The 26,902-nt window shown below is 42.9% G+C and overlaps 1 protein-coding gene across 2 annotated transcripts in view; it reads right to left on the bottom strand.

The window, feature by feature from the left end:
• SGCG (sarcoglycan gamma) overlaps nucleotides 1-26,902 on the bottom strand; it is a 352,842-nt gene that overhangs the window by 191,897 nt on the left and 134,043 nt on the right. For both annotated transcript variants that reach the window (XM_069759118.1, XM_069759119.1), the window contains exon 2: nucleotides 471-668. In XM_069759118.1, coding sequence (XP_069615219.1) covers nucleotides 471-668 — 198 coding nt within the window. The remainder of the gene's footprint in view (nucleotides 1-470; nucleotides 669-26,902) is intronic.

The following is a 26,902-nucleotide window of genomic DNA, read 5'->3' as shown; positions in this document are numbered from 1 at the left end:
GGTCACAGGAACAATCAGGAGAAGCTCAGATCCAACACTGAAACATTGACAAGGAGCAAGGATAGCAGCATCAGGCGGAGTTAAGTAATGAAGCAGTTAACGAGCTCACCAGAATACCTGAGGGAGGAAGCTCAGAAGCTGCAGTACCACTTGTGACCACAGGAGTGAATTCAGCCACAGAATTCACAACACCCCTCCCCAAGTTTTCCTTTGTACAGTGCAGTCCCATTCAAGTGAATAGGGACAGCTGTAGTTATCATGTAGAGTCAAGTGACCGACACAACCAAAACAATAACAATCAGAGCAGCAGCCCCTTTATTCTCAGGATCAATGGAGGTCCCAGAAGATAGACCCCCATGGCGGTGATATGCCATTGCTCGCTGAAATGGTAGCACTCCTTTAATATGAAAGGATCATACTTCATTTTCAACGTTTGTATAAGATTATAATAAAATGTGATCTTTACTCACCGGTGAGAACCACATGACTTTAAGAATCCAAATAGTTAGAGCAAAATTCACCACTAAGATAATAAGGAGAAGAAGGACGAACAGGTAAAGGCAGCGCTTTCTCCATCCATAAATCCCAATATTGTAGACATACTGCCTCTCCGGACGCTCTAGGCTATTTCCTTGTGTGGTTGTGGTGTATTGTTCCCGGACCATCTGCTATAAAAGTCATAAAATAAAACATACAGTAAATTGGTGCAATATTAAAGATCATACATAGTTGGCCACAATGTACCTTCTAAATAAATAACATTACGATGCAGAAAGGCGAGTTATTGAAATGCTGTTACTATGTTACTATGCTGGGTCTATGGCTTCCTAATGGACAATTACTCTGATTGCCGTCCATTTTCTACAGCCTCTTTGTCCCTTTGGGACCTCTCTGTTTCTGCTGCACCAACACCATCTGTCCGTGCTACAGTACAGCTGCTTATTCCGAGTCAGGGCTCCATAATCCATCGAATAAGTTGATTTTTGACCCACCGGGTTTTTCCAGATCTCATAGAAGCAACTGTCAGGTAAAAGGCCTATGATAAATGTGTACCCGTGCCAGGTGGTGGCATTATTTATCTACAGTGGACATTGTTTCCGTATGGGATAAAATGTTGAGTAAGGGTAAGTTCACACTAGGCGATTTTTCACTTTTTTTTTTTCCAGGCAGGAAAGAAGCTGCAGAAAAAAGCATGTTTTCCTTGGTTTTTCGCAGAGCTTTTGATGCATTTTTTTTACGGCGGTTTGGGCATGCTAGATTTGTCTCTTGTGCATGCTGACAAAGTTTAGTATTGACAAAAAGTCCTATTCAATTGAAAGAGATTTTAGCACAAAAAAACGCTGCAAAAAATGATACCTGCGTTTTTTCAGCACCCATTCAATTCAACGGGTAAAGAAACTGAAAAAACGCTGAAAGTGCCATGCTCTATGTCCAAAAAAACATGCAAAAGAGAAAATACTGATGACAAAAAAAACAGCATATGTGCATGAGATTTCTGCAACCTCATAGGCTTTGCTGGTATTATAAAAAGCAGCTGCAAATTAGCATTAAAAGGCAGCAAAAAAACACAGCAAAAAAATGAAGCAAAAACGCCCAGTGTGAAGTTGCAAACACTGACAAGACAATCCTCTAATTTTGCTATGACACATAAGCTCCCAAATGTTTCCCCAAAGCCTCAAATTAGTTGTTTTATGTGCAAAAAAAATGGACCTAATGCTTCAGGTAACAAGTTTTGAAAAGGTAATTCCAATAGATTTATATTGGCTTTGTGTAACTGTGCCTTTAATAGACTTGATCTAGCTTTATTGAATTCTTCCCCTCCAATAACCACGATCAGTGATATTTGCAGTAACTACACCTAATGAAAGACACTATTAAAGTTAATGGACTGTTACGTTAGAGTATGTATTACTTCACACTGAGTAGTTCCTGGCATAGAGGTTTACTATATTTTCTGTGCTAAAGTTTTAATGCCAAACTTATACAGCTGAATTTACTATGTATAATAGCATTAATCTCAGTAATAAAGTGTTACTTATAGATATCACTGGGGGTAAATGCTGATTTCAGCACCTCTTAACGATGGTAATGACGCTTTCCTATCAATGGGGATCTGACTTCTGGGACGACCATTTGGGTTCCAAAGATTGGATTTCAGCCAACTTTAATGTTATTTCTTGCAAATTGTCTCTTCAGAGAGGAAGAGGACTAGAACTCTAGTGCCACCTATTGGAAGTAGCAACAGTCAATGTTGACCCTTTAACGAGCCTTGTCACATGACTTAGGATAATAGCCAAACCAGAATCTCAATTTGCAGACACTGTGTTTCGGGGTACTGCCCTTCGTCAGTGCAAAGTGGAGATCTAGCTTGGCTGATTGAGAGGCGTCTGACCGGGATCCAAGAAGCTTCATTTCTCCTTGTGGAGAGTGACGTGATAAGCATGTTGAGGTGAGGAGAGGAGACTTAAAGCCGCAATGCTCCTCTGGGAAATAAAAGGGTCAACATTGACTGTTAGGATTGCTACTTCCAATAGGTGGCACTAGAGTTCTAGTCCTCTTTCTCTCTGAAGAGACAATTTGCATATTTCCCAGAGGAGCATTGCAGCTTTAAGTCTCCTCACCTCAACATGCTTATCATGTCACTCTCCACAAGGAGAAACAATACTTTTTGGATCCTGGTCAGACGCCTCTCAATCAGCCAAGCCAGATCTCCACTTTGCACTGACGAGGGGCAGTACCCCGATGCACAGTGTCTGTAAATTGAGACTTTGGTTTGGCTATTATCCTAAGTCATGTGACAAGGCTCGTTAAAGGGTCGAGATTGACTGTTAGGATTGCTACTTCCAATAGGTGGCACTAGAGTTCGAGTTCTCTTCCTCTCTGAAGAGACAATTTGCATATTTCCCAGAGGAGCATTGCGGCTTTAAGTCTTCTCACCTCGACATGCTCATCATGTCACTCTCCGCAAGGAGAAACGATACTTCTTGGAATGTTATTTCTTGTTATTCAAAGGAAAAAATATTTAAAGGGAATCTGTCAGCAGGATTTCACACTCCAAACTCTATATATGTGCAAGTAGCTCTGTTAATGCATGCTTGGTTATAGTGTAAAGTCCAGCAATACCTTTACATGGCCAGTCCATTCCTCTGATACTGAGTAATTGCCATTTGAATTGATATTAAATGAGGTTGAAGAGCTACTTGTATATCTGAAGCCTTTGTCACTCCAGCTCTATTCCCTCCCTGCTCCAGATCCTCCTGCTTGAATTACATCTGCTTTGCCTGAAATCACAAGGCATATTGGCTTTTAGTCAAGTAAGATGAGGTGGCGTTGGGCAAGGAATATAGCTGGAGTGACTGAGGCTTCAGATCTACAAATGGCTCTTCAGCCATTCATTTGCATATCAATTCAAACACTGATTTCTCAGAAACAGAGTAACAGACTGGCCATTTAATGGTATTACTGAATTTGTCTTTGAAAGAGCTACAAATGCATATAAATAGATTCGGGGGGGAAACCTGCTGACAGATTCCCTTTAAGGACAACAAAAAGATTTCTTTTAAACTTAAGAGGTTTGGGGTTTATTCTGATTGCCGCGGATAAAACTTCAGAAAACCTTTGCAATCAACTATTATCATTGTGACAAGTTGCAATTCTCTTGTCTGGCTATAGGCCTCTATACATATTGGATAGTTGTTGACCAAAATATCGATCGATTGATAGTTATTACTTCCAACTCCCCCATTCACATAAATGCTGAGCAGAACTGAGTTCTCTGCGAGCGAGCTACTGCCAGATTCCTCTGTTAGCATCTATCTTCCAGAGAACAAAAAGGATCAGCTGTTGAAATTCAACAGGATGGACTCTTCTCTCCCCCAAGATCATCTGTCAGGGGTGTTTCTCGAGGCCTCAAACACATTGGACTTCACTAGTCTATTGTGTGTGGGGACACTACTAGAAGTGAGTCTTGGGTAAGGTACTTATATTATATGCTTATGTCCTAATTACATACACATGTAGAATCCTAGAATGTTAGAGATGGAAGAGGCTTCCAGGGTCATCGTATCCAACCCCCCGCTCAATGCAGGATGCACTAAACCATCTCAGACAGATGTCTGTCCAGCCTCTGTGAAGACTTCCATTGAAGGAGAACTCGCCATCTCTCATGGCCGCCTGACCCACTCATTCATTGTACGGAATTTTGAATTTCTAAAACCACCATAATCACACTTGAGATTTTGCTAAATTGAATGTTTAGTCTTACATGCTTCCGCTTAGTAGCGACATAAATCAATGAAGGGCTCAGGACCCCATCCAACCCCAAACAACACAACTTAAGAGCGGCTGCAACATTTTAAAAACATTTTAAGATTTGTTACACTTTATGCTTTGTGTCAATAAATTTGGGAAAAATCTCAAATGAGATTCCAGATCATAATCACTTTGAAAAGTGTAGTTACATTTTAATCACCGAAGTTTACATAACTTTATGAAATACTTAATGTTTCAAACTTTATGAAATACTCAATGCTTAAATTTTTTTACCATTTTCAGGATGTTTTGCTGTCATTGAACTAAGGAAGACCTTTTACCACATTTTATTTGCTAAACCGGCCAAATCATGATGAAGTGACTGAAGATCTGTGATAAAAGCGGTGTTTTGCGCAATCAGCACTATTCACATACAGCGCTCTGCATCAGGATCTTGAACATTATTCCCAGATTATTCCCTGATAACTAAGCACATAGAGAAAGGCTGACAGCACTCACTAAGTATGAACGCCCGTTCAAGCTCCAAGGAACCCACTTGGAAAATCAGAAACTTCAGAAAGAATGGGAACAGCGTCCAATCCAGGTGATGAATTCCCCCCAAAAAAGGTTTATTCCGCCATAGAAATACAACGTTTCGACCTATGACGTCATACTTGATAAAGATCTTATAGGTCAAAACGTTGTATTTCTATGGCGGAATGAACCTTTTTTTGGAATTCATCACCCGGATTGGACACCAGTCCCATTCTTTCGGAAGTATTCCCTGATACCTGTGATAGATGCCGAGCATTGGTTGCAATGACACACAGCTCTGCTCTCAATAAACGCCGGCAGTGAAATCTGTGTGCCCTACCATATCACACAGAGAATGCAGGTTTTGACATTGTCTTTTTTTCCCCTGCATGATGCCTCCTGCTTATGAATGGTCAGCTTCATACAGGGGCAAAAGTAACCTCCCCCCAGTGAAGAATCTCTGTTAATGCATGCTTGGTTATAGTGTAAAGTGGACAAACTAATATCGCTGTAAAAATATGTTTTATTCAGATCTTGAGCTGAATCGTAATAGTATGTCTAGTTTAGCATGTAACAAAATGATGAAAGGTCTCTTTTAAAATGTTTCTGAATTCTCAGCTGAAAAATAGATATACAGTAATAGTTTGCAGGACTCCAGATTCATTCATACCAGCAAACATGATGACACATTGATTGATGCACGGCAGCAAAGCTTCAGAAGGGTTTGACTTAACATTAACAGGTTACATACTATGATGCAGCAAACCATGAACTGACGGTTTCCGTGGCTTTTCATGTGTTAAATGTCAAGTAAAGGTTTGCCAAGTCTTTAGTTCAGGGAGTATTACTTAGATATGATACAGTTGTAGCATGTTGTTCTAAGCTTAGAGCAGGACTGTACATGGCGCTGAGAATATACTAACTGTGAACCCCTACATAATATATCTTTATGCACCTTCAAGCTGTTTTTCTGATTTTTCTGATACCAAGTTTCAGTCCTAGACTTGCTAAAAGACACCAAAAGGGGGAGCTAGTGAGTATACAGTGGGTGGAAATAAGTATTTGATCCCTTGCTGATTTTGGACGTTTGCCCACTGACAAAGACATGAACGGTCTATCATTTTAAGGGTAGGATAATTTTAACATTGATAGATAGAATATCAAAAATAAGATCCAACAAATAAATGTATATAATTGATGCAATGGGATTTTCTGGATTTTATTTTTGATATTTTATCTCTCAATGTTAAAAATAACCTACCCTTTATATTATAGGCTGTTCATATCTTTGTCAGTGGGCAAACTTACAAAATCAGCAAGGGATCAAATAATTATTTCCCCCACTGTAAAAAATGCTGTTGATAGACTGGCAGATAGAACTTTCTATCTTGTTTAAAGCATTAAAAGGGGTTGTCTATTTTTAGAAAAAAAAAACATTTCATAAATGCATTTATTCAAGGCTAAAATATTTTTTTCTTACATTTGATTTTGTTAAAATGTTTGCACCATTTTCCTTCCATAGCCTCTGTGTTGTATTGTCTATTCCTAGTTGCATAATGAGTTGAAAATAACCTTTTAAGTCCAACTATTTAAAAGCAGATATAGAAAACTTAGTATTTAAACCCTGTTTAGAGGCTTATGGAGCAGTGACTACAGGGAGAAAATTAAGTTTTATTCTCCCTTTAGCTGCTCATTTCCAGTCATCTGGATGGAGCAGGGAGCTGTTACAGTCATCTGTCACTGTACAGTGAGCGCAGCTGTAATCGTTCCCCGGCACTTTGATTAACAGCCTGCTCTGCACACACTCTGCAGAACAGGCTTTCATTCAATGTGCCAGTAAGTGATTACAGCCGCTCTCACTGTACAGTGAAAGGTGACTGTAACAGCTCCTTACCCTGTCTAGATAACTGGAAACGAGCAGCTGCAGGGAAAATAAAACTTTATTTTCTCCCTGTAGCTGCTGCTCTATAAGCCGTCGCACAGTACATAAATGCTATTTACCTGTAAATTAATCCAATATCTGTAGATAAATAGCTTTTCTGGATGTGAAAGGTTCCTTTTATCTAAGAATCTATCAGTGAACTCGTTCTTATGATCAGACATTAGAAATCTTGTCTTCTACTGAGCTCCTCTTAGTTGACTTATGTCCACAGACCACATCGAGGTTGAAAGCCACAAATGCATGCATTTTAGTAAAAAAAAAATTGTCCCCAAAGCTTGAAAACAGCTTAAAGTAGAGATGAGATGATTGAATAAATTCTGAGGACCCTGGTCTACAGGCTATGTCAGCATTCTTTGGCTGCTCATCTGGGATCTCTGTAAACCGCCTCCTACCTGCTTGAATCCCCAGGGTCCCTTTTTGATTTGTATACCTGGCGCAAAGTCATTGATTTTGGAGTCACCTGATGAAGGGGACGGATCGTTGACAAATCGACTTTTCTTATCTGACCTGGGTGGTTCCTGGACTCAGAGTGTGGCGCCCTGTGGATCTCCAGCGCCCACCTTTCATCATTATGGCTCATGAGTGGGACACCAGGAGCGGGCGGAAGGCGCTGCAGTTCTTCAGGACCACTGGACATTCACCGCTTAGCATCAGCGTTGCGCCTGGCATGCACAACTACCAGAGGTGAGTTGAATACTTCCTCCCTACTGCATATGTGTTACGCCCTCTCTTTTTTTTTTTTTTTTTTAAGTATTTAAAGGAAATATCATGTTGACCTTTTCAGCGCCTTTGAACGACTCAGAAAGTTTCTGTGACACGTGCAGATCAGCACTTTGGGTGTTTTTTAATATCTGTAAAACACAATCACAAAGCTCAAAATATGGCTATACCTGGTAATCTTGTAAAGTCACACACAGAGGTTGTTTATCAAGGCTTTTTTTTTTTTAAATTTTTTGGCATTAGAATGTTGCAAATTTTATAGAATGCTATTTTTGAGCAAATTTTTTTTTGATGTTTTGCTTTTTTATGATTTATTAAGCTGTAACTTTCCAAAAATTTCAATTTTCACCTCAGTAAGGTAATGACATAATAAGTGGAAAAAAATGCCAAAGACAGAAGTGTTACAGGTAAGGATACTCAAACTCAATCTAACATTGATAAACGTAACTTGAATAACGGCAACGAAGCCAGAAGAAAAAGTGACTTAAAAAATCCTTTTCACAATGATTTCCCCCCATACATCAAATTCACAAGTCCAGTTAATTAAAGTGAAATTGGACTTGTGTTGGAACTGATTAAAGTCTTTTATTGAACGGAAACATAAATTATTTAGCCAATACAATATCATAGGTAATAGTCGAAAAATCCTTATTTCTATTCCTTAGCTGCACTTAACACATGGATGACTGGGGAGGCACAGCGTTACACATAGCTAAGCATAGTTAATTAGGAAATTTCACATTTTCAGTAAGACATTAATAATTCCTTAGAAATATGGCCTTCATAAGATTTTTTATTAATTGAAGAAAGTAAATCACGCAGCCCGCCATCCTTTCCTTCATTCCCCGTATATCAAACACAGTTTGATTAGGAGCAATGGAGAAGATGGAGCCTTTGTTCCATGTTTTTCCTTTCAAGGTTCAATGAAGGGTGGCAACATTAATGTGATGCTAGAGGACAACTGAAGCCAAACAACGAGTATTATCTATTGCACCAATTACAAGGAAACATTTCACAAATTCTCCTCCCCCAACAAGGATCACTCATTGATTAAAGCATATCCTTCTCCTGAAGTTGGCTTTGAAGATGACTAGTCATTCTACTTCTTCTCAATCAGTAGGCCACTTACGCAAATTGGGCCTATGCATTGAAAGACTAGATTTGACAACTTAGTTGCAGAACTTTGAATGCCATCAAGGCAATAAGAGATTTTTGCCTTACGAATACAAATCCACCAAAAAAATGTAGGGGAAAATATACATACAAACCCTGTACACAATGGATGAAGTTCTTGTGGCTCCATACTAAGGATCTGTATGTTGCTGCCAATTTTAAAAGGAATTCCACCGAGACATGTCGTTTGGGACTTTATGCAAAATTCAGCCTGTGGCTTAGCCACACCAAGTACCTGTTTTCCATTTCACCATTACGGAATGTAATATTTGTATTATTTTCACATTAATGGGGATGAAAGATACTAAGTCTTATGTGAAATATAGTAATTTCTATTGATGACATTTTCGGCACATGTACATTAGCATTTCATTTTTTATTCACTCCGTTTTCGAGAATTCTTCCGTGTATCACATGCTCTAAAACTCACTACCTTCAAGGGGATTTCTCATCTTCTTGCTTCAGGAGTGCATCTATCCCTAGCTTCACATATTCTCGGGGAGGTATGCTCTTGAATACTGACAGATCAGACAAATGGCACAAACTGAGTGTTTTACCATGCTGAAAGCAGACTCAGCTTTCTAATTTTAAAATCAACTTCTCAAAATCAGAGGCCTTGAGTATTAACATTCCTTCTTCCACTATAAGGCTCTTGAAAGCCACATTCATTTCAAATGGGCTAATTCAGCCCTAAAATAGGTAGGATTGGAATCTTACTACCAAAAGGCATAAGCTTGACAAACTCGCTCAACCCCACTATATTACCCCAATCATTGCAGGAGAACTGCTCAACATGGACAAGGAATGCTTTTACATGGTTTGGTAGAAGCGCAATCTTTAAAACTAACATTGTCCCTCAGATCTTGTATGTAGTACAAGCCCTTCCGGCTGGCGTTCCCTCAACATTCAGGCGTCTTGCAGTGGTGCAAACCAAGCTTATATGTTCAGGTGAACACCCCCCGGATCAGAAGAGCTGTTTTATACCTTCTGAAGTCCTCTGGGGGGTATATCCTTGGTCAATTTCAGATCTTTCTATATTACCACTCACCTTTCTAGAATCCTGGAAGATTGAGGAAAGCTTTACAAATATCCATCTGATTGCTGCTCCCTGGCTTGACTTGATTAAATCATTTAAAACATACCCCACAATTGGGGCTACCTGCGTCTATTGCACCCACCTTGTGATCAGCTTACATATATTATACTACAATCCTCCTCTGTGTACCCCATTTTGGGTAATCCCCTCTTTCTCCCGGGATTGGATGTCTTTTGGCTAAACAGTGGCTACTTTAGGATATCTCATTTTTTAGCTAGACAAAACTGGCCTTCAAAAGGAACACCTCAGCATCTCTACTCCATCTTCATTGGGAATCTGGAGATTCGGTCAGCTGTCCCATTTTTCCAATCACTCCCCCCCAGATCTTGTTACAATAATGACTAAACAACTTTTAGACACACTCTGTCCTTCTCATACTCCTTACTGATTGAAACCCTTGACTAACCTGACACCTATTTTCAAACCCAATGGGAAGGCGATTTGGGCATATCCCTATCAAAGGATCAGTGGAGGCGCATTTTCACCTTAACACACAAGTCATCTATTTGCTCTCGCTACCATTAAGCTGGTTAGAAACGATTGTCTTGGTGGTATTGGGTTCAAACTTGCCTACACTCCGTCTTCCCAGAAGCTAATCTCATGCATGGGAGAGGCGAGGAGGAGGAAGGAGACCTACTAGCATTTTTTTGTCCTGTAAACATCTCACTCCTTTTTGTGAAAAGGTGAATTGAGTGATTTCTTTGCTTTGGAAAAAGGAATCCACGCGAACGGTTTTCCTCTAGTTTTCCCTGTACTGTCAATAACTCTTATGATGGTTTCTACAAGACTTGGTTTTACTGGATGGAATTTAGAGCCTCTGATGAATATCTAACCCTTATTGAGCCCATTGATATGAGTCCTTGTTCCTACACCTCCCGCCATTCTTCCCTTTCCCACCTACCTTCTTTCTTTCTCTTCTCCTTATTTTTCATTTCCCCTCACTTTCCTTTTCCCCTCATTTTCTCACTTATTTTATGTTACTATGGAATGGTACACCCCACAATATAATGTACATCTGGTTTTACTGTCATGGATGGCTTTCATGTTTTCAATGTCCACCTCTGTGCTATGGGAGAAGCCTAGAGGAACTGAAAAGTGTCTGGATTCAGTGATAGCTCCATTGTGGCTCTTACAGATTCTAAAGCATAGAGCTTGTAAGCTGTACATGCTCCTTGCTTGGGTAACTGGCCACTACATGACTGAAGAATATCATTTAAGCAACGAGCTCTACACTATAGACTTAAAAGTCATTCAATTATTGAGGTTCTTTGAGAGTCGGTAAATTGCAAAGTTGCATGGTTTTACAAGCATATTACACATTACTGAAGATGAGAAAACCCCTTCAATGTGTCAGACTTTTTCCCTACATCTAAACCTTCAAAATCAACCTGAAAACCCACCACTTGAAAAAAAAGCCTTTAAACTACAATAACCCTTCTACTGTATGGACAGTTTCTACTAGCACCTGATGTCTTATACATTCCTTATTTCATTGTAGATTTTAGACCCTCGTAGGTGAGATGTTCCCTCCCTCTGTGTCAGATTGTTCCCCCTGAGCTTGTTTATTGGATGTTCATTGCATTTACTGTTTGTCTATAAACCGCTTTGTAATTGAGATTTATATAAATATGCAGTTAATCACCTAAAACAAACAATAACAGTAATTATGTAAGTAATTAGAGCACTAATTTAATTGTGTGTTGTTTCTCTATGTTTTTTTCCTATTTTTATGTGTGTCTCTTAATGAATCAGGAGGGCATACACACTACGGCCCCCTCCACACAATTCTTCTGCCGGTCTTGATGAATCGGAGCCATAGTGTATTATAGAGAGAATACAGCAGGGTGCATTTACATAAAGCAGGGAGTGTGGCATATGGAGCGCCCCCAGACGCAGGGCCACGGGTTACTCGGTACCGGTCCTCTCAGTCTCGGTGCTGGGGTTGTCACGGTGGCTGGACCCGGTCCGTGACACTGCTAAGGGGCGTCCAATAAAAGGGGTGATGGTAGTTTGTCAAGGGTTTGTGATGCCACCTGTGGTATTTGGTCAGGATGACCGACGCTGCTTAGGGGTCCGCTGGGGTGATGGAATGGCAGCTAGATGGTATACCTTCCCACAGGTGAAGTATATCCCCAGGGCTTCCCAGTAGTGTAGGTGGCGATGATGTGAGGCGCAGTTAATCACGAGGACACAGGGTTGCAGTCTCTTTACCTTTTACTGAAGACTTCGGGATCCGCAATCCAGAGCACTGCTAACAGGGCTGGCTGAGTCCGGCCGGTCCCAAGGCACATCCAGAGTTACCTTTGCAGGTGGAAATCAGTGCCTACCAACTAGCGCCTGTGTGTTGTAGTCCTTCCCTGCTGAGCATTCGGGATAGTCCTCACAACTTTCGTATCTGTTCTTTCATTTTCTCTCCATCCCCCAAGTTATTGTCTGGATAGGACGCACCCGTTTGATGGGAAGGCTTGGAGCTATTCTGGGACCCTAGAGACGCCCCTCTCCAACTTTGCCCCCTATGTCTGCTTAGGTGATGTAAGGTAGACAGCCAACCTAAAATTAACTGTCCTGCCGCTGTTTGAAGTAATGCTTGGAGTCTGTTACTTCCTCAGCGTTCCGGCTACACATCTCAGTAGGATGTTGCCGATCTCGGGGCACGACTCCTACTGGATATCTCCTTGTGCTGCGATTTCGTTTCTCACTTCTCCACAATATCCTTCGCTTCGCGTCCTTCCTTAGGATGCCGCCGCAAGGTAGTGCAGGCGTGGCTCCGTAACTGTCTGTCCTTTCTGCTAGGCCCCTGTCAGGAACCCACCCCTGACAGGTCCTCCCTGGAGATCTCCCAGCCAGCTTCTCTCTAACTTCCTATCCAACCCCCAGTTTTACCAAAGTGTGAGGAGTGGCCTAATACATAGTGCCTTCTGCTCCCCCTGGTGGCCGGAGTGTGAAGTGTAATGTGTGACTGTGATACCTGGTCAGGTGAACTCCTTTAGTGCAATCAGACATAACATCACTCCCCTTAGCGGCAGAGCGACATTACTGCAATGACCAAGACTCTGAGGCGCTGCACATATACATATATTTACATATACTCGTATACACACATTCGTTTTATACTCTGTGTCATACAAATGCACCGTGCGGTACTCCCTCTATAGTATACACTGTATACTCATATACCTCTCTCACCCATCATATTACAGAATATGTATGTGTGTGTGTGTATATATATATACATATATATATGTATATATATATACACACACACCTACAGTATACACTCTATTGTATACATACTGTACATATACTGTACAAGAGAAACCTCTTGAGAGAGAAATGTGCAGGAAATTGGGAGAGCTGTGTGCACTAGTATGCACAGACGCAGTGAGTGAGCTCTGCGGAATAGAGCCCCGCCAGCCCACGCAGTATGAAAGTCACATGACTGTGGTGTCACATCAGATTCCAGAGCCAGGAAGTCAGGGAGGGTCATATGTGACATCACAAGAAGTCAGGGAGGGTCATAAGTGATATCACAGGAAGTCAGAGGACTCTCAGCTAGAGATCATGTGACCAGGAGAGCAGCCCAGGTCACAGCAGGATTTGGAAGAAACAGATAATTACAAAAAAAACGTATCTATGGAAGTTAGTTCACATGAAAGGGACTTATAAAATAGTGACCAACTGCTTTAAGGTCAACCCTGCCAAACGGCACATATGGTCATCCAGGTGTTTGAATTGTAAATCCATTGTCATCTTATAACTTTGATCTGTTGCTGCATTCCCAAGAAATTAATGTTTTCATTCAATCAAGGTAGTCATATTTGGAACTCTGGTAGCCGGTCAACAGTTAACTCCAGAATGAACATAGCAACAGATTACAGACAATAAGCTGCAGGTCAAACACCACGCACAAACCTGTCACCGGGCTCAGAAGAGAAGTAGCCGCCTGCTGACAAACAGCTGTTTGTGTCTGTAAAGAGTTAGTTACAGACAATCTATTATTGGAAAGAGCAGCTGCTGCAAAGCACATGTGTAATGAGGGGGCATCATACATGTACGTGAAGTCCTTGCCCTAGAGACACGCCTGCCCTGAAATTCCAGAGAGAAACTCCACTAACCTTTACTTTAGTTAAAAACTTGACTCTTAAAGTAATATCCTGGATAATAACTAAAAATCTAGGTTTTGCAGACAGGGGACATCCAGCAAGGACACTTGTACCCTCAGGTACTGGGCAAATGACAACCTATATAGGGAATAAAACCAAAAACTTTTGGGAAAACTTCATATAGGGCAGTAGTGTAGCTACCATGGGGTCAGAGGAGGCGGTTGCCCAGGTTTCCGTGCTCTGAGGAACCCTCTCCAATCTGCACTACTATTAGCTGTATGGGCGTGCGCAGAACAGGGAGACTATCTCCCTGCACTGCCATCCGGCCACTTTATGGCCCTTGAGCAGGAGGGGGGAGGCGGGTCAGGGGCGGCACCGGATCCCCCACCCACCATCGCAAGTTCAACTGTATTGGCTGGATGCTGATACAGTTGAAAGCCCTGATAAGACAGGCTGCAACACACTCCCTCTCCCATCATTCCCCCTTTGTGTCTGACGTCACTGACGCAGACACTGACAGCGGGTGTGATGACGTCATTACTTGGCGCCCACTGCCCATAGATGAGCGGAGCAGTGGGGGGAGGTACAAAGAGGAGAGGTGAGCATTGTATTTATTTATTTATAGGGAGTACGTTATACTATATAGAGTCTGCCTATAGTGGTGCTTTATACTATAGAGGCCTATGGGGGTGCATTATACTATATAGAGTTTGCTTATGGGGAGTGCATTATACTATATGGAGGCCTATGGGGGTGCATTTAAGTATATAGAGGCCCATGGATAGACTCTGCCTATGGGGGTGCATTATACTGTATAGAGTCTACATATGGGGAGTGCATTATATTGTATAGTCTGCCTATGGGGGTGCATTATACTATATAGAGTCTGCCTATCAAGAGTGCATTATACTATATAGTCTGCCTATGGGGATTGCCTTATACTATATAGAGTCTGCCTATGGGGGGTGCATTATATTATATAGTCTGCCTATGGGGAGTGCATTATACTATATAGAGTATGCCTATGAAGAGTGAATTATACTAGAGTCTGCCTATGGGGAGTGCATTACAATATATAGAGCCAGTCTATGGTGGTGCAAAGAGAAGCTGAATCCAATGATGTATCATGTAGATTATTGGGAGCAGTCGTTCTGACACAATCAGAGTTTTTACATTTAACAATGCAACAGAGCTGAGAAAGCTGCCCACACCAGGCACTCCATGTACAAAATCCATAGACAGTGGCATACTTATCACAGGAGGGGGTGTGTGGGACCAAGGCTCATGTGACCAGCTGGTCCCAGATATCCTGCATGTCTATTGCTCCAGTCCCTGACAGCAAGCAGCTTGAATGGTAAACAGATCATTCATTCTCTGAGCTGAAATATCCTGCATGTCTATTGCTCCAGTCCCTGACAGCAAGCAGCTTGGATGGTAAACATATCATTCATTCTCCGAGCTGAAATATCCTGCATGTCTATTGCCCCAGTCCCTGACAGCAAGCAGCTTGAATGGTATCTGAGTCATTCCATCTTCGGCATTGAATCCTGCATATATCTATATATATTAGTCATCCTATTATGCATTTTTTGTGTTTATAGATATTTAATCTGACTTTGCATGTCCTTACTCAGAGAGATCACATAACTGTTTCAAAGTGGTCTATGATCCATGTAGACCTGGACATTTGTTTATCTGATCACTACATTTATTGTGTCCTGTTGTCTCAACTGAGTTTGATTGATTGCTAACGAGCTTTAACACAAAAAAAAAAAAAAAAAAAAAAAATAGGAAGATCTAAGGGCTAGCCTTCTATAAATGTAGACTTAGCTTGGGGAAGCATTCATGCAGGGGTGCATTCGTGCACTGTTATTCGTGTATTTTTTATTCAAAGTACTTTTTTTTCTAAGTACTCGGCAGTTATAACATGGCAGTTAGACAGGGCAGGAGACAGGTAAGACAATCTAAATCTATTCCCTATTCACTTGAAACAACACAAATACTCACCATATTTATTTGCATATTCTATATCCTGGCTGCTGCATTCACTCACATTCACCGCCCTTGCATTAACTCTCTACACTCCATCCATATCGGCCCCTCTGTCCTTGCCTCTCCTATGTATAGCACTCATGCTCTGTTCACATTGCTTAGCAGCGCAGATCCATTCAGTCCCACCATCCAACACAAGAGACGCTCTCACAAATCACTTAACCATCTGCTCACTCTTTCGATCCTCCTCCTCCTAGTTGCTGGAGACATCTCTCCAAACCCCGGCCCCCCATGTTATAGCCAGTCAAACCTCCCAATTGCTACACCCAGAAACCCCTCTAACCTTATTAATATTCCCTGCATGCCTTCTGTCTCTTTGAATTGTGCCCTTTGGAATTCTCGCTCTGTGTGTAATAAACTCTCCTTCATCCATGACTTCTTCCTTTCTAATTCTCTTAATCTCCTGGCTCTTACTGAAACCTGGATCCAGCAGTCAGACACCACCGCTGCTGCTGCTCTTTCATATGGTGCACTACACTTTTCTCATACCCCAAGATCGGACAACAGAGCAGGTGGAGGCGTTGGTCTGCTCCTTTCACCAAAATGTACTTTCCAAGTTATCCCCCAAGTACCCTCACTTGTCTTCCCTTCCTTTGAGGTCCATGTGGTCAGACTCTACGTCCCCTTCTCCATGCGAGTGGTGGTGGTGTATCGTCCTCCCGGCCCCTCTCATCAGTTCCTGGATCACTTTGCCACCTGGCTTCCACACTTTCTTTCCTGTGACACCCCCACCCTTATCATGGGTGATTTCAACATCCCTATTGCCTCTCCCCTCTCCCCATCTGCTTCTCACCTTTTGGCTCTAACCTCCTCTTTCGGCCTCTCGCAGCATACTAACTCGCCAACACATGAAGATGGAAACTCCCTTGACTTGGTCTTCTCCCGGCTTTGCTCAGTGGATGATTTCACAAACTCCCCTCTCCCACTCTCTGACCACCACCTTCTTTCATTCTCTATCAAGAACTGCCATCCCGCTCAGGTCACCCCCACTTTCCACACTTATAGAAACATACAGGCCATTAACACCCAGGAACTTATGAAGAACTTGCAGTCCTCATTGGCCCCAATCTCCTCCATCTCATGTCCTGATTCTGCTCTGAAGCATTACAATGAAACCCTGCAAAGTGCCCTGGATGAAGCTGCTCCTCCTATACATAAAACAACTCGGCACAGACGGCAACAACCGTGGCACACGCTGCAAACACGTTTCCTGCAGCGGTGCTCCAGGTGCGCAGAACGTCTGTGGAGAAAATCTAATCTACCCGAAGATTTCATCCATTATAAGTTCATGCTAAAGACATACAATTCTGCCCTTCACCTCTCCAAACAAACCTACTTCAACACCCTCATCACCTCCCTGTCCAATAACCCTAAACGTCTCTTTGACACGTTCCAGTCCCTACTCAACCCAAGAGCGCAGGCCCCAACCACGGATCTCCGTGCTGACGATCTGGCCAATTACTTCAAAGAAAAAATTGACCACATTCGACAGGAAATCATCTCCCAATCTCTTCATACCATGCACTGTCCTCCCTCCCCCACTGCATCTAGTTCACTCTCTGACTTTGAACCAGTTACAGAAGAAGAAGTAAGCAGGCTCCTTGCATCTTCTCGCCCGACCACTTGCACCAGTGACCCCATTCCGTCACATTTCCTCCAGTCCCTTTCCCCGGCTGTCACCTCTCACCTAACAAAAATATTCAACCTTTCCCTCACTTCCGGTATTTTTCCCTCCTCATTTAAGCATGCCATCATACATCCATTACTTAAAAAACCATCCCTCGACCAAAACTGTGCCGCTAATTATAGACCTGTCTCTAATCTTCCCTTCATCTCTAAACTCCTCGAACGCCTGGTCCACTCCCGTCTTACCCGCTATCTCTCAGATAACTCTCTTCTCGACCCTCTTCAATCTGGTTTCCGCTCTTTACACTCTACTGAAACTGCCCTCACTAAAGTCTCTAATGACCTACTAACAGCTAAATCTAATGGTCACTACTCCATGCTAATTCTCTTGGATCTCTCTGCAGCATTTGATACTGTGGATCATCAGCTCCTCCTCACTATGCTCCGCTCCATCGGCCTCAAGGACACCGTTCTCTCCTGGTTCTCCTCCTATCTCTCTGACCGATCCTTCACTGTATGTTTCGCTGGTTCCTCCTCCTCTCACCTTCCCCTTACTGTTGGGGTTCCTCAAGGATCAGTCCTAGGCCCCCTCCTCTTCTCTTTGTATACTGCCCCTATTGGACAAACAATCAGTAGATTTGGCTTCCAGTACCATCTCTATGCTGACGACACCCAACTATACACTTCTTCTCCTGATCTCACGCCTGCCTTATTAGAAAACACCAGTGATTGTCTTACCGCTGTCTCTAGCATCATGTCCTCCCTCTATCTGAAACTAAACCTGTCAAAAACTGAACTCCTCGTGTTTTCTCCCTCTACTAACCTACCTTTGCCTGACATTGCCATCTCCGTTTGCGGTTCCACCATTACTCCAAAGCAACATGCCCGCTGCCTTGGGGTCATCCTTGATTCTGACCTTTCATTCACCCCCCACATCCGATCACTGGCTCGCTCTTCTTACCTGCATCTCAAAAACATTTCTAGAATTCGCCCTTTTCTTACTTTCGACTCTGCAAAAACTCTTACTGTTTCACTTATTCATTCTCGTCTGGACTATTGTAACTCTCTACTAATCGGCCTCCCTCTTACCAAACTCTCCCCGCTCCAATCTGTCCTGAATGCTGCTGCCAGGATCATATTCCTCACTAACCGTTACACCGATGCCTCTACCTTGTGCCAGTCATTACACTGGTTACCCATCCACTCAAGAATCCAGTACAAAACTACTACCCTCATCCACAAAGCACTCCATGGCTCAGCACCACCCTACATCTCCTCTCTGGTCTCAGTCTACCACCCTACCCGTGCCCTCCGCTCCGCTGATGACCTCAGGTTAGCATCCTCAATAATCAGAACCTCCCACTCCCGTCTCCAAGACTTTACACGTGCTGCGCCGATTCTTTGGAATGCACTACCTAGGATAATACGATTAATCCCCAATCCCCACAGTTTTAAGCGTGCCCTAAAAACTCATTTGTTCAGACTGGCCTACCGCCTCAATGCATTAACCTAACGATCCCTGTGTGGCCTATATTATAAAAAAAAAAAAAAAATTAATTAACTGGTTCATGCAGCTTTACATGAACACCCAAGCCTTACACTATGGCTGGTCCGAATAACTATAGCAATTGTTACCATCCACCTCTCGTGTCTCCCCTTTTCCTCATAGATTGTAAGCTTACGAGCAGGGCCCTCACTCCTCTTGGTATCTGTTTTGAACTGTATTTCTGTTATGCTGTAATGTCTATTGTATGTACAAGTCCCCTCTATAATTTGTAAAGCGCTGCGGAATATGTTGGCGCTATATAAATAAAAATTATTATTATTATTATTATGATAAGCTCTTGGTGCTAAAACAATCATTGTAAACAAACAAAACCTTGAAGCTTGTTAGCTTGATAACAGAGGCATCGCTGAAACCTGTATTTTAACCCCTGCCTCATACTGTCTTCAGATTACATAGCAAAAACCTGCTGACATATTTCCATATCTTACAGGACTTGTCCAGCCTTAGGCTACAAGTATGAGCGCTATGAGGATTTTCTAGCGCCAGGAGTGGGCGGTCACATCATGTGACTGTGAGTATGCAATTTGCATATTTTTGGCCACATTCTGACTAGACTGTGTCTGACCTCGCTCAATACTCTTGCACTGAACAACCATCTGGGCATATACAACAGACGTTCTGCGTGGGTGTGGCAATGTATTGATTGGTCAGCCTCAGGGGAGCAAAGGCAAATGTCCAAAGAGAAGTTCTGTTGTATACGCCCCGTTGGTTAAAGGGAAAATGTGCCCGGGTATAACTTTGGAACAGAAGGGCACAGAAGAAAAAGGACACTTGTTGCAGAATCAGTGGAGCAGCACTAATCGGAGGAGGTACTAAGTTTACAAAAAAATCCAGTTAAAGGTCCTCTTAAATAAATGATGACCAGATTCCTGGCTTTCTGGGAAGTTTGTTCACTTTTCAGGGGGTATGATTGCAGATGACCAAAAGTCAACTTTTCATTTTCAGAATTGTATACACAGACATCTCCTATGATTACAGCACAATGAGATTCCTCTTACTATACAGCAATGGCTTATCCACTTTCACAGAGCGCATCCAGATAGAACAACAGGTTAATAACATTTAGCTACTACAGCAGGAAGACAATATAATGAACACATTCCTTGGCGTTTTCTTGGCTTGTGCCTCCATCACCCTGAAAGTGATTGACATTAACTCAGTAAAAAGTTTCCACATGAGATAATAAAGAAATACGGTAGATTTAATTTCAATGAAGATATTATATTTAAAGTATGATATATAAGTATTGACGATTCAGTATAACTTGTGTTTGAAGCATTTAATCCTCTGCTCTTTCTGGGATTTTTGGTCCAGTGGGCGGTCGTATCAGTGACTGACAGTTGTCTCCCTATGCACACTTATACAAAAAAAGCTGTCAGTCACTGATAGGACCAAAAGCTGGGCCGAAATTTCCAGTTTTGAGACCAGTGATTTCATGATATATATATATATATATATATATATATATATATATATATACAGTCATGGCCAAAAGTATTGACACCCCTGCAATTCTGTCAGATAATACTCAGTTTCTTCCTGAAAATGATTGCAAACACAAATTCTTTGGTATTATTATCTTCATTTAATTTGTCTGAAATGAGAAAACACAAAAGAGAATGAAGCAAAAAGCAAAACATTGATCATTTCACACAAAACTCCAAAAATGGGCCAGACAAAAGTATTGGCACCCTCAGCCTAATACTTGGTTGCACAACCTTTAGCCAAAATAACTGCAACCAACCGCTTCCAGTAACCATCAATGAGTTTCTTACAATGCTCTGCTGGAATTTTAGACCATTCTTCTTTGGCAAACTGCTCCAGGTCCCTGATATTTGAAGGGTGCCTTCTCCAAACTGCCATTTTTAGATCTCTCCACAGGTTTTCTATGGGATTCAGGTCTGGACTCATTGCTGGCCACCTTAGAAGTCTCCAGTGCTTTCTCTCACACCATTTTCTAGTGCTTTTTGAAGTGTGTTTTGGGTCATTGTCCTGCTGGAAGACCCATGACCTCTGAGGGAGACCCAGCTTTCTCACACTGGGCCCTACATTATGCTGCAAAATTTGTTGGTAGTCTTCAGACTTCATAATGCCATGCACACGGTCAAGCAGTCCAGTGCCAGAGGCAGCAAAGCAACCCCAAAACATCAGGGAACCTCCGCCATGTTTGACTGTAGGGACCGTGTTCTTTTCTTTGAATGCCTTTTTTCTCCTGTAAACTCTATGTTGATGCCTTTGCCCAAAAAGCTCTACTTTTGTCTCATTCCTGGGTCTCCTACCATACAGTCCCTTTTCATTCAGACGCCGACGGATAGTACGGGTTGACAATGTTGTACCCTCGGACTGCAAGGCAGCTTGAACTTGTTTGGATGTTAGTCGAGGTTCTTTATCCAACATCTGCACAATCTTGCGTTGAAATCTCTTGTCAATTTTTCTTTTCCGTTCACAACTAGGGAGGTTAGCCACAGTGCCATGGGCTTTAAACTTCTTGATGAGACTGCGCACGGTAGACAGAGGAACATTCAGGTCTTTGGAGATGGACTTGTAGCCTTGAGATTGCTCATTTGGTTTTTCAAGTCCTCAGACAGTTCTTTGGTCTTCTTTCTTTTCTCCATGCTCAATGTGGTACACACAAGGACACAGGACAGAGGTTGAGTCAACTTTAATCCATGTCAACTGGCTGCAAGTGTGATTTAGTTATTGCCAACACCTGTTAGGTGCCACAGGTAAGTTACAGGTGCTGTTAATTACACAAATTAGAGAAGCATCACATGATTTTTCGAACAGTGCCAATACTTTTGTCCACCCCCTTTTTTATGTTTGGTGTGGAATTATATCCAATTTGGCTTTAGGACAATTCTTTTTGTGTTTTTTTCATTTAAGACAAATTAAATGAAGATAATAATAACAAAGAATTTGTGTTTGCAATCATTTTCAGGAAGAAACTGAATATTATCTGACAGAATTGCAGGGGTGTCAATACTTTTGGCCACAACTGTATACAAAGAAAGCTGTCAGTCACTGATAGGACCGAAAGCTGGGCCGAAAATCCCAGTTTTGAGAATAGTGGTTTCATATGCATTCCATTTAGCTTTTTCATTATTAAAGGGACACTGTCACCTGAATTTGGAGGGAACAATTTTCAGCCATGGAGGCGGGGTTTTCGGGTGTTTGATTCACCCTTTCCTTACCCGCTGGCTGCATGCTGGCTGCAATATTGGATTGAAGTTCATTCTCTGTCCTCCGTAGTACATGCCTGCACCAGGCAATCTTGCCTTGCGCAGGCGTGTACTATGGAGGACAGAGAATGAACTTCAATCCAATATTGCAGCCAGCTTGCAGCCAGCGGGTAAGGAAAGGGTGAATCAAAAACCCAAAAACCCCGCCTCCATGGCTGAAGATTGTTCCCTCCAAATTCAGGTGACAGTGTCCCTTTAAAGTCAATCCCTAAAAGGTCAGAAGAGACATTTCATTATATATATTGTGAGGTGCCAAGGGGAGAAGTACTAGAAAACAGATATGTTTCTCCCAGTTTCATTTCATACGTATCACAGTATTGATTGTGAAGCTGTTTATTTCTCTGTAATCCGGTCCTGGTTTCTTTAGTGATCAGCCTGAAAGCTCTGGTGCTTCCCTTCCACACATTCAATCCAGCTTTTGACTCCTGTCTGATTCAGCTGATATAATCAAGGAACTGCTGGGATCTCAGTCTCTCATCTGCTGGTCTGGGAAGCTGACACAGTAAGGTTGCACAAACTTCTTTCTTGTTGTGTAGGTTTATTTTGCAGTTAGTATCTTGTTGTTAGTTAGTGGCCAGACGGCCTTAGACATTTTATTTCATGTTTGGCACGTGTAACATTGTACGGCAAATGTGTACAATAAATACACCTGACACATACCTGTGTGGAACTCGCTAGCCTGCTATTGTTCGTTGTGACTCCATAGCCACCTGCTTGGGCCAAAGCAGAGATCCCTGATGAGCTATATCCCACAAATGGTTTTGAGAATGCGGGCATAGTGGCTGTTGGACTGTGACTGCAGATAAAGTGCTCTGTGTATGTCCTGGCTGAAAGCTCCGGTGCTTTTGAAGAGCCAAGAGTCCAGTAATATGGAGGAGCTAGTGAAACAGTTATTGCGGGCAAATGTGCAACAACAGCAGACCAATACTTACTTCCAGCAAGCCCTGGACCAGCAAAACCAGATTCAGCAAGAGCAGTTGAATGCAATAAAGCAGGCTTTGATTCGGCAGCCCCGAGATGAGAGGGATCATGCACAAAGTGTTGCTGGTGCACGGAAAGCCGTACAAAAAACCCTGCTTAAAATGACTGCTGACGATGATGTAGAAGCGTATCTCACCATATTTGAACGTATTGCAGAACATGAGCATTTACCGGTGGACATGTGGGCTGAAGTGGTTGCGCCATTTCTGAGTGGAGATCCACAAAAGGCCTATTACGATTTAAGTGGAGTGGATGCTATGGACTATACCAAATTAAAAAGCGAAATCCTGGCAAGGCTAGGAGTAAACACATATGTACGAGCACAGAGGGTTCATTTATGGACTTTTGTGGAAGATCAGCCAGCCCGCTCACAAATGCATGATCTTATCCATGTAGTAAAAAAATGGCTGCAACCAGAGATTTTGACATCTGCAGAGATGGTGGAACGTGTTGTTCTAGACAAGTACCTGCGGTCCTTGCCCCCTAAGATGCAGAGGTGGGTTGGACAAGGTGACCCATATACGGCCGACCAGTTGGTGAATATGGTCGAACGCTACAATGCTTCCGAAAGCCTACTCCAAGGGACGTTATCACCTCACTGGGCTCCCAAGAAATCGCCAGAAAATACTGCGAGACCTACTTGATCTTCAAAAGAAGAGAACGTTGCAATAAAGGGTAGCAGACCCACAAAGAACTATGGAGGCGGTACGGTCTCACAGCAATTCAGCAGACCCTATCAGGCGTCTCCGGCGAGGAAGCAAGGACCTATACAATGTTGGCGATGTCGCGGGCTTGGCCATGTAGCAGCTAACTGCCCAATGACTACAGAGCCAATGGACTGTAACGCTATGAGACGCCTTTCGTTATATGTACAGTCGGTCTGTGTTGCAGAGGTCCTCACAGGAAATGAACGACATGTGTGTTGCCTCGAGGTCGACGGCCATAGTGTGAATGCCGTCTTGGATTCCGGCAGTCAAGTAACTCTGGTACATGCCAGTCTGGTGGACCCTAGAGCCCTAACGAACTCAACCCTGGGCATTAGTTGCATCCATGGTGATATAAAAAACTACCCCACTGCCTGGGTCACCCTTGCCACGCCAGTAGGAACCAAAAGACATCAAGCGGCAGTCCTAAAGTCTATGGGACATGATGTAATATTGGGGAGAGACTTTCCCTTATTTTGGGACTTGTGGAACCTTAAAAATGGCATGAGCACTCTAGTTGAGGAGGGTGCCGTGGGGCTAACCCCTGAGTTATTGCAGCAAGAGGGGGGGGGAGTCCATCTCAGAAGTAACTCCAGAATCTGTAGACTCACCTCTGGCTGTATATGCAGGCGACGCAAGTGAACTAGAGGAGGCTATAGAAATGCCAGGTCTTGAGGTGGCCCGTGGTAAGTTCGGGACCGCTCAACACCAGGACCCTACTCTGGCAAGGGCATGGGAAAATGTAAAGGTCTCTGAGGGAAGACCATTGTACCCAGGGGCTCAAAATGAGTTCCCACATCTTGCTGTGCAACAGGGTATGCTGTATCATATAGACAACGTGCGGGGGGTGACGGTAGAGCAACTAGTGGTGCCCAAGTCCTTTCGCCAGGTAGTTTTGGAACTGGCACAAAAACATCCCTTGGGGGGACACCTGGCCGGAGAAAAAACAAAACACCGTATTCTGCAGCGTTTCTTTTGGCCAAGTCTAGGGGGGACGTGACCCGGTATTGTCAGTCCTGTCCTACATGTCAATTGACCACACCTATGTCACATTTTAGAAGCCCCCTTGTGCCCTTACCAATAATAGAGGTGCCCTTCGAGAGGATAGCAATGGATATAGTGGGTCCATTAGTTAAATCTGCCAGGGGACATCAGTACATTTTGGTAGTACTAGATTATGCCACTCGTTACCCTGAAGCAGTGCCTCTGCGGAATGCCAATGCAAAAGCAATTTCGAAGGAGCTTGTTAATATGTTTTCTCGCACCGGCATTCCGAAAGAAATACTAACAGATCAGGGAACCCCCTTTATGTCTCGAATACTTAAGGACTTGTGTAAGCTACTAAAAATCTCCCACTTGCGTACTTCAGTATATCACCCTCAGACTGACGGGTTGGTGGAGAGATTTAATAAAACCCTGAAGGGAATGTTGAAAAGGGTGGTAGATAAGGACAGGAGGGATTGGGATGCTCTCCTACCATATCTCCTGTTCGCTATACAGGAAGTACCCCAATCCTCCACAGGCTTTTCGCCTTTTGAGTTAGTTTACGGGCGATGTCCTAGAGGCCTGTTAGATGTTGCTAAAGCGACTTGGGAACAAGAGGTGACTCCTTATCGCAGTGTAATTGAACACGTAATGCTTATGCAAGATAGAATTGAGGCGGTCATGCCAATAGTTAAAGAATGTTTAGAACGTGCGCAACAGGCCCAAAGCACGGTATATAACCGAGCGGCTAAAACACGAGTCTTTCAACCCGGAGACAGGGTGTTAGTATTAGTACCCACTGTAGAAAATAAATTTCTTGCGAAGTGGCAGGGCCCATACGAGGTGTTGGAGAGAATAGGTGAAGTGAATTATAAGATATGTCAACCAGACAAGAGGAAAACCGAACAAATCTACCACATAAACTTGCTTAAGGCCTGGCGGGATAGGGAGAGTCTAATGACAAAAGCCACCCTTAATGATGGACCTCGTAGGGCACCCCCATCTGTGGTAAATGACCCCCAGGTAGCATTGAGGTGGGTATTGCAGAGACACTATCCGAAAGTCAAAAACGAGAGACTAAGGAATTTATACAAAAAAACGCAGAGGTTTTTTCAGAGCTTCCTGGTCGTACTCACTTAATTAAACACGACATTGTTACTGATCCACAGGTCCGTGTACGACTAAAACCATATCGAATTCCGGAGGCTCGGAGACAAGCCATTGCCCAGGAAGTCGAGAAAATGTTAGAACTTGGAGTTATTGAAGAGTCCCGGAGTGATTGGGCTAGCCCAATCGTGCTAGTGCCCAAACCCGATGGGACTATTAGGTTTTGTAATGATTTTCGGAAATTAAATGAGGTATCGAAATTCGATGCCTACCCGATGCCGAGAGTTGATGAACTTATAGAGAGACTGGGTTCGGCCAGGTACACATCTACTATCGACTTAACAAAAGGTTATTGGCAGATTCCCCTCACGGATTCAGCCAAAGAGAAAACGGCCTTTGTAACGCCCCAGGGACTGTTCCAGTACCGTGATATGCCATTTGGGTTGCATGGTGCTGCAGCCACCTTCCAACGTCTAATAGATATTGTCCTTAAACCCCACGTCCAGTATGCATCCGCATACTTGGACGATATCATTGTCTTTAGTGATGACTGGGACACACATTTGTCAAAAGTACAAGCCGTCTTAGACTCGATAAAAACTGCTGGGTTAACTGCCAATCCTAAGAAATGTAACTTGGGATTGGAAGAGGCTCGCTATCTGGGATATAGCATAGGGCGAGGAGTCGTAAAGCCACAGACCAATAAAGTGGACGCTATTCAGAATTGGCCACGACCGGTCAACAAAAAACAGGTCAGAGCCTTTTTAGGGATCGTTGGCTATTATAGGCGCTTCATTAAAAATTTTGCCACCATCGCGGCCCC

Source organism: Ranitomeya imitator, chromosome 3 (assembly GCF_032444005.1).
Source record: "Ranitomeya imitator isolate aRanImi1 chromosome 3, aRanImi1.pri, whole genome shotgun sequence".
NCBI lineage: Eukaryota > Metazoa > Chordata > Amphibia > Anura > Dendrobatidae > Ranitomeya > Ranitomeya imitator.
Note: the sequence above shows the minus strand (reverse complement) of the source record. Positions and strands in the feature narration are given on the sequence as shown.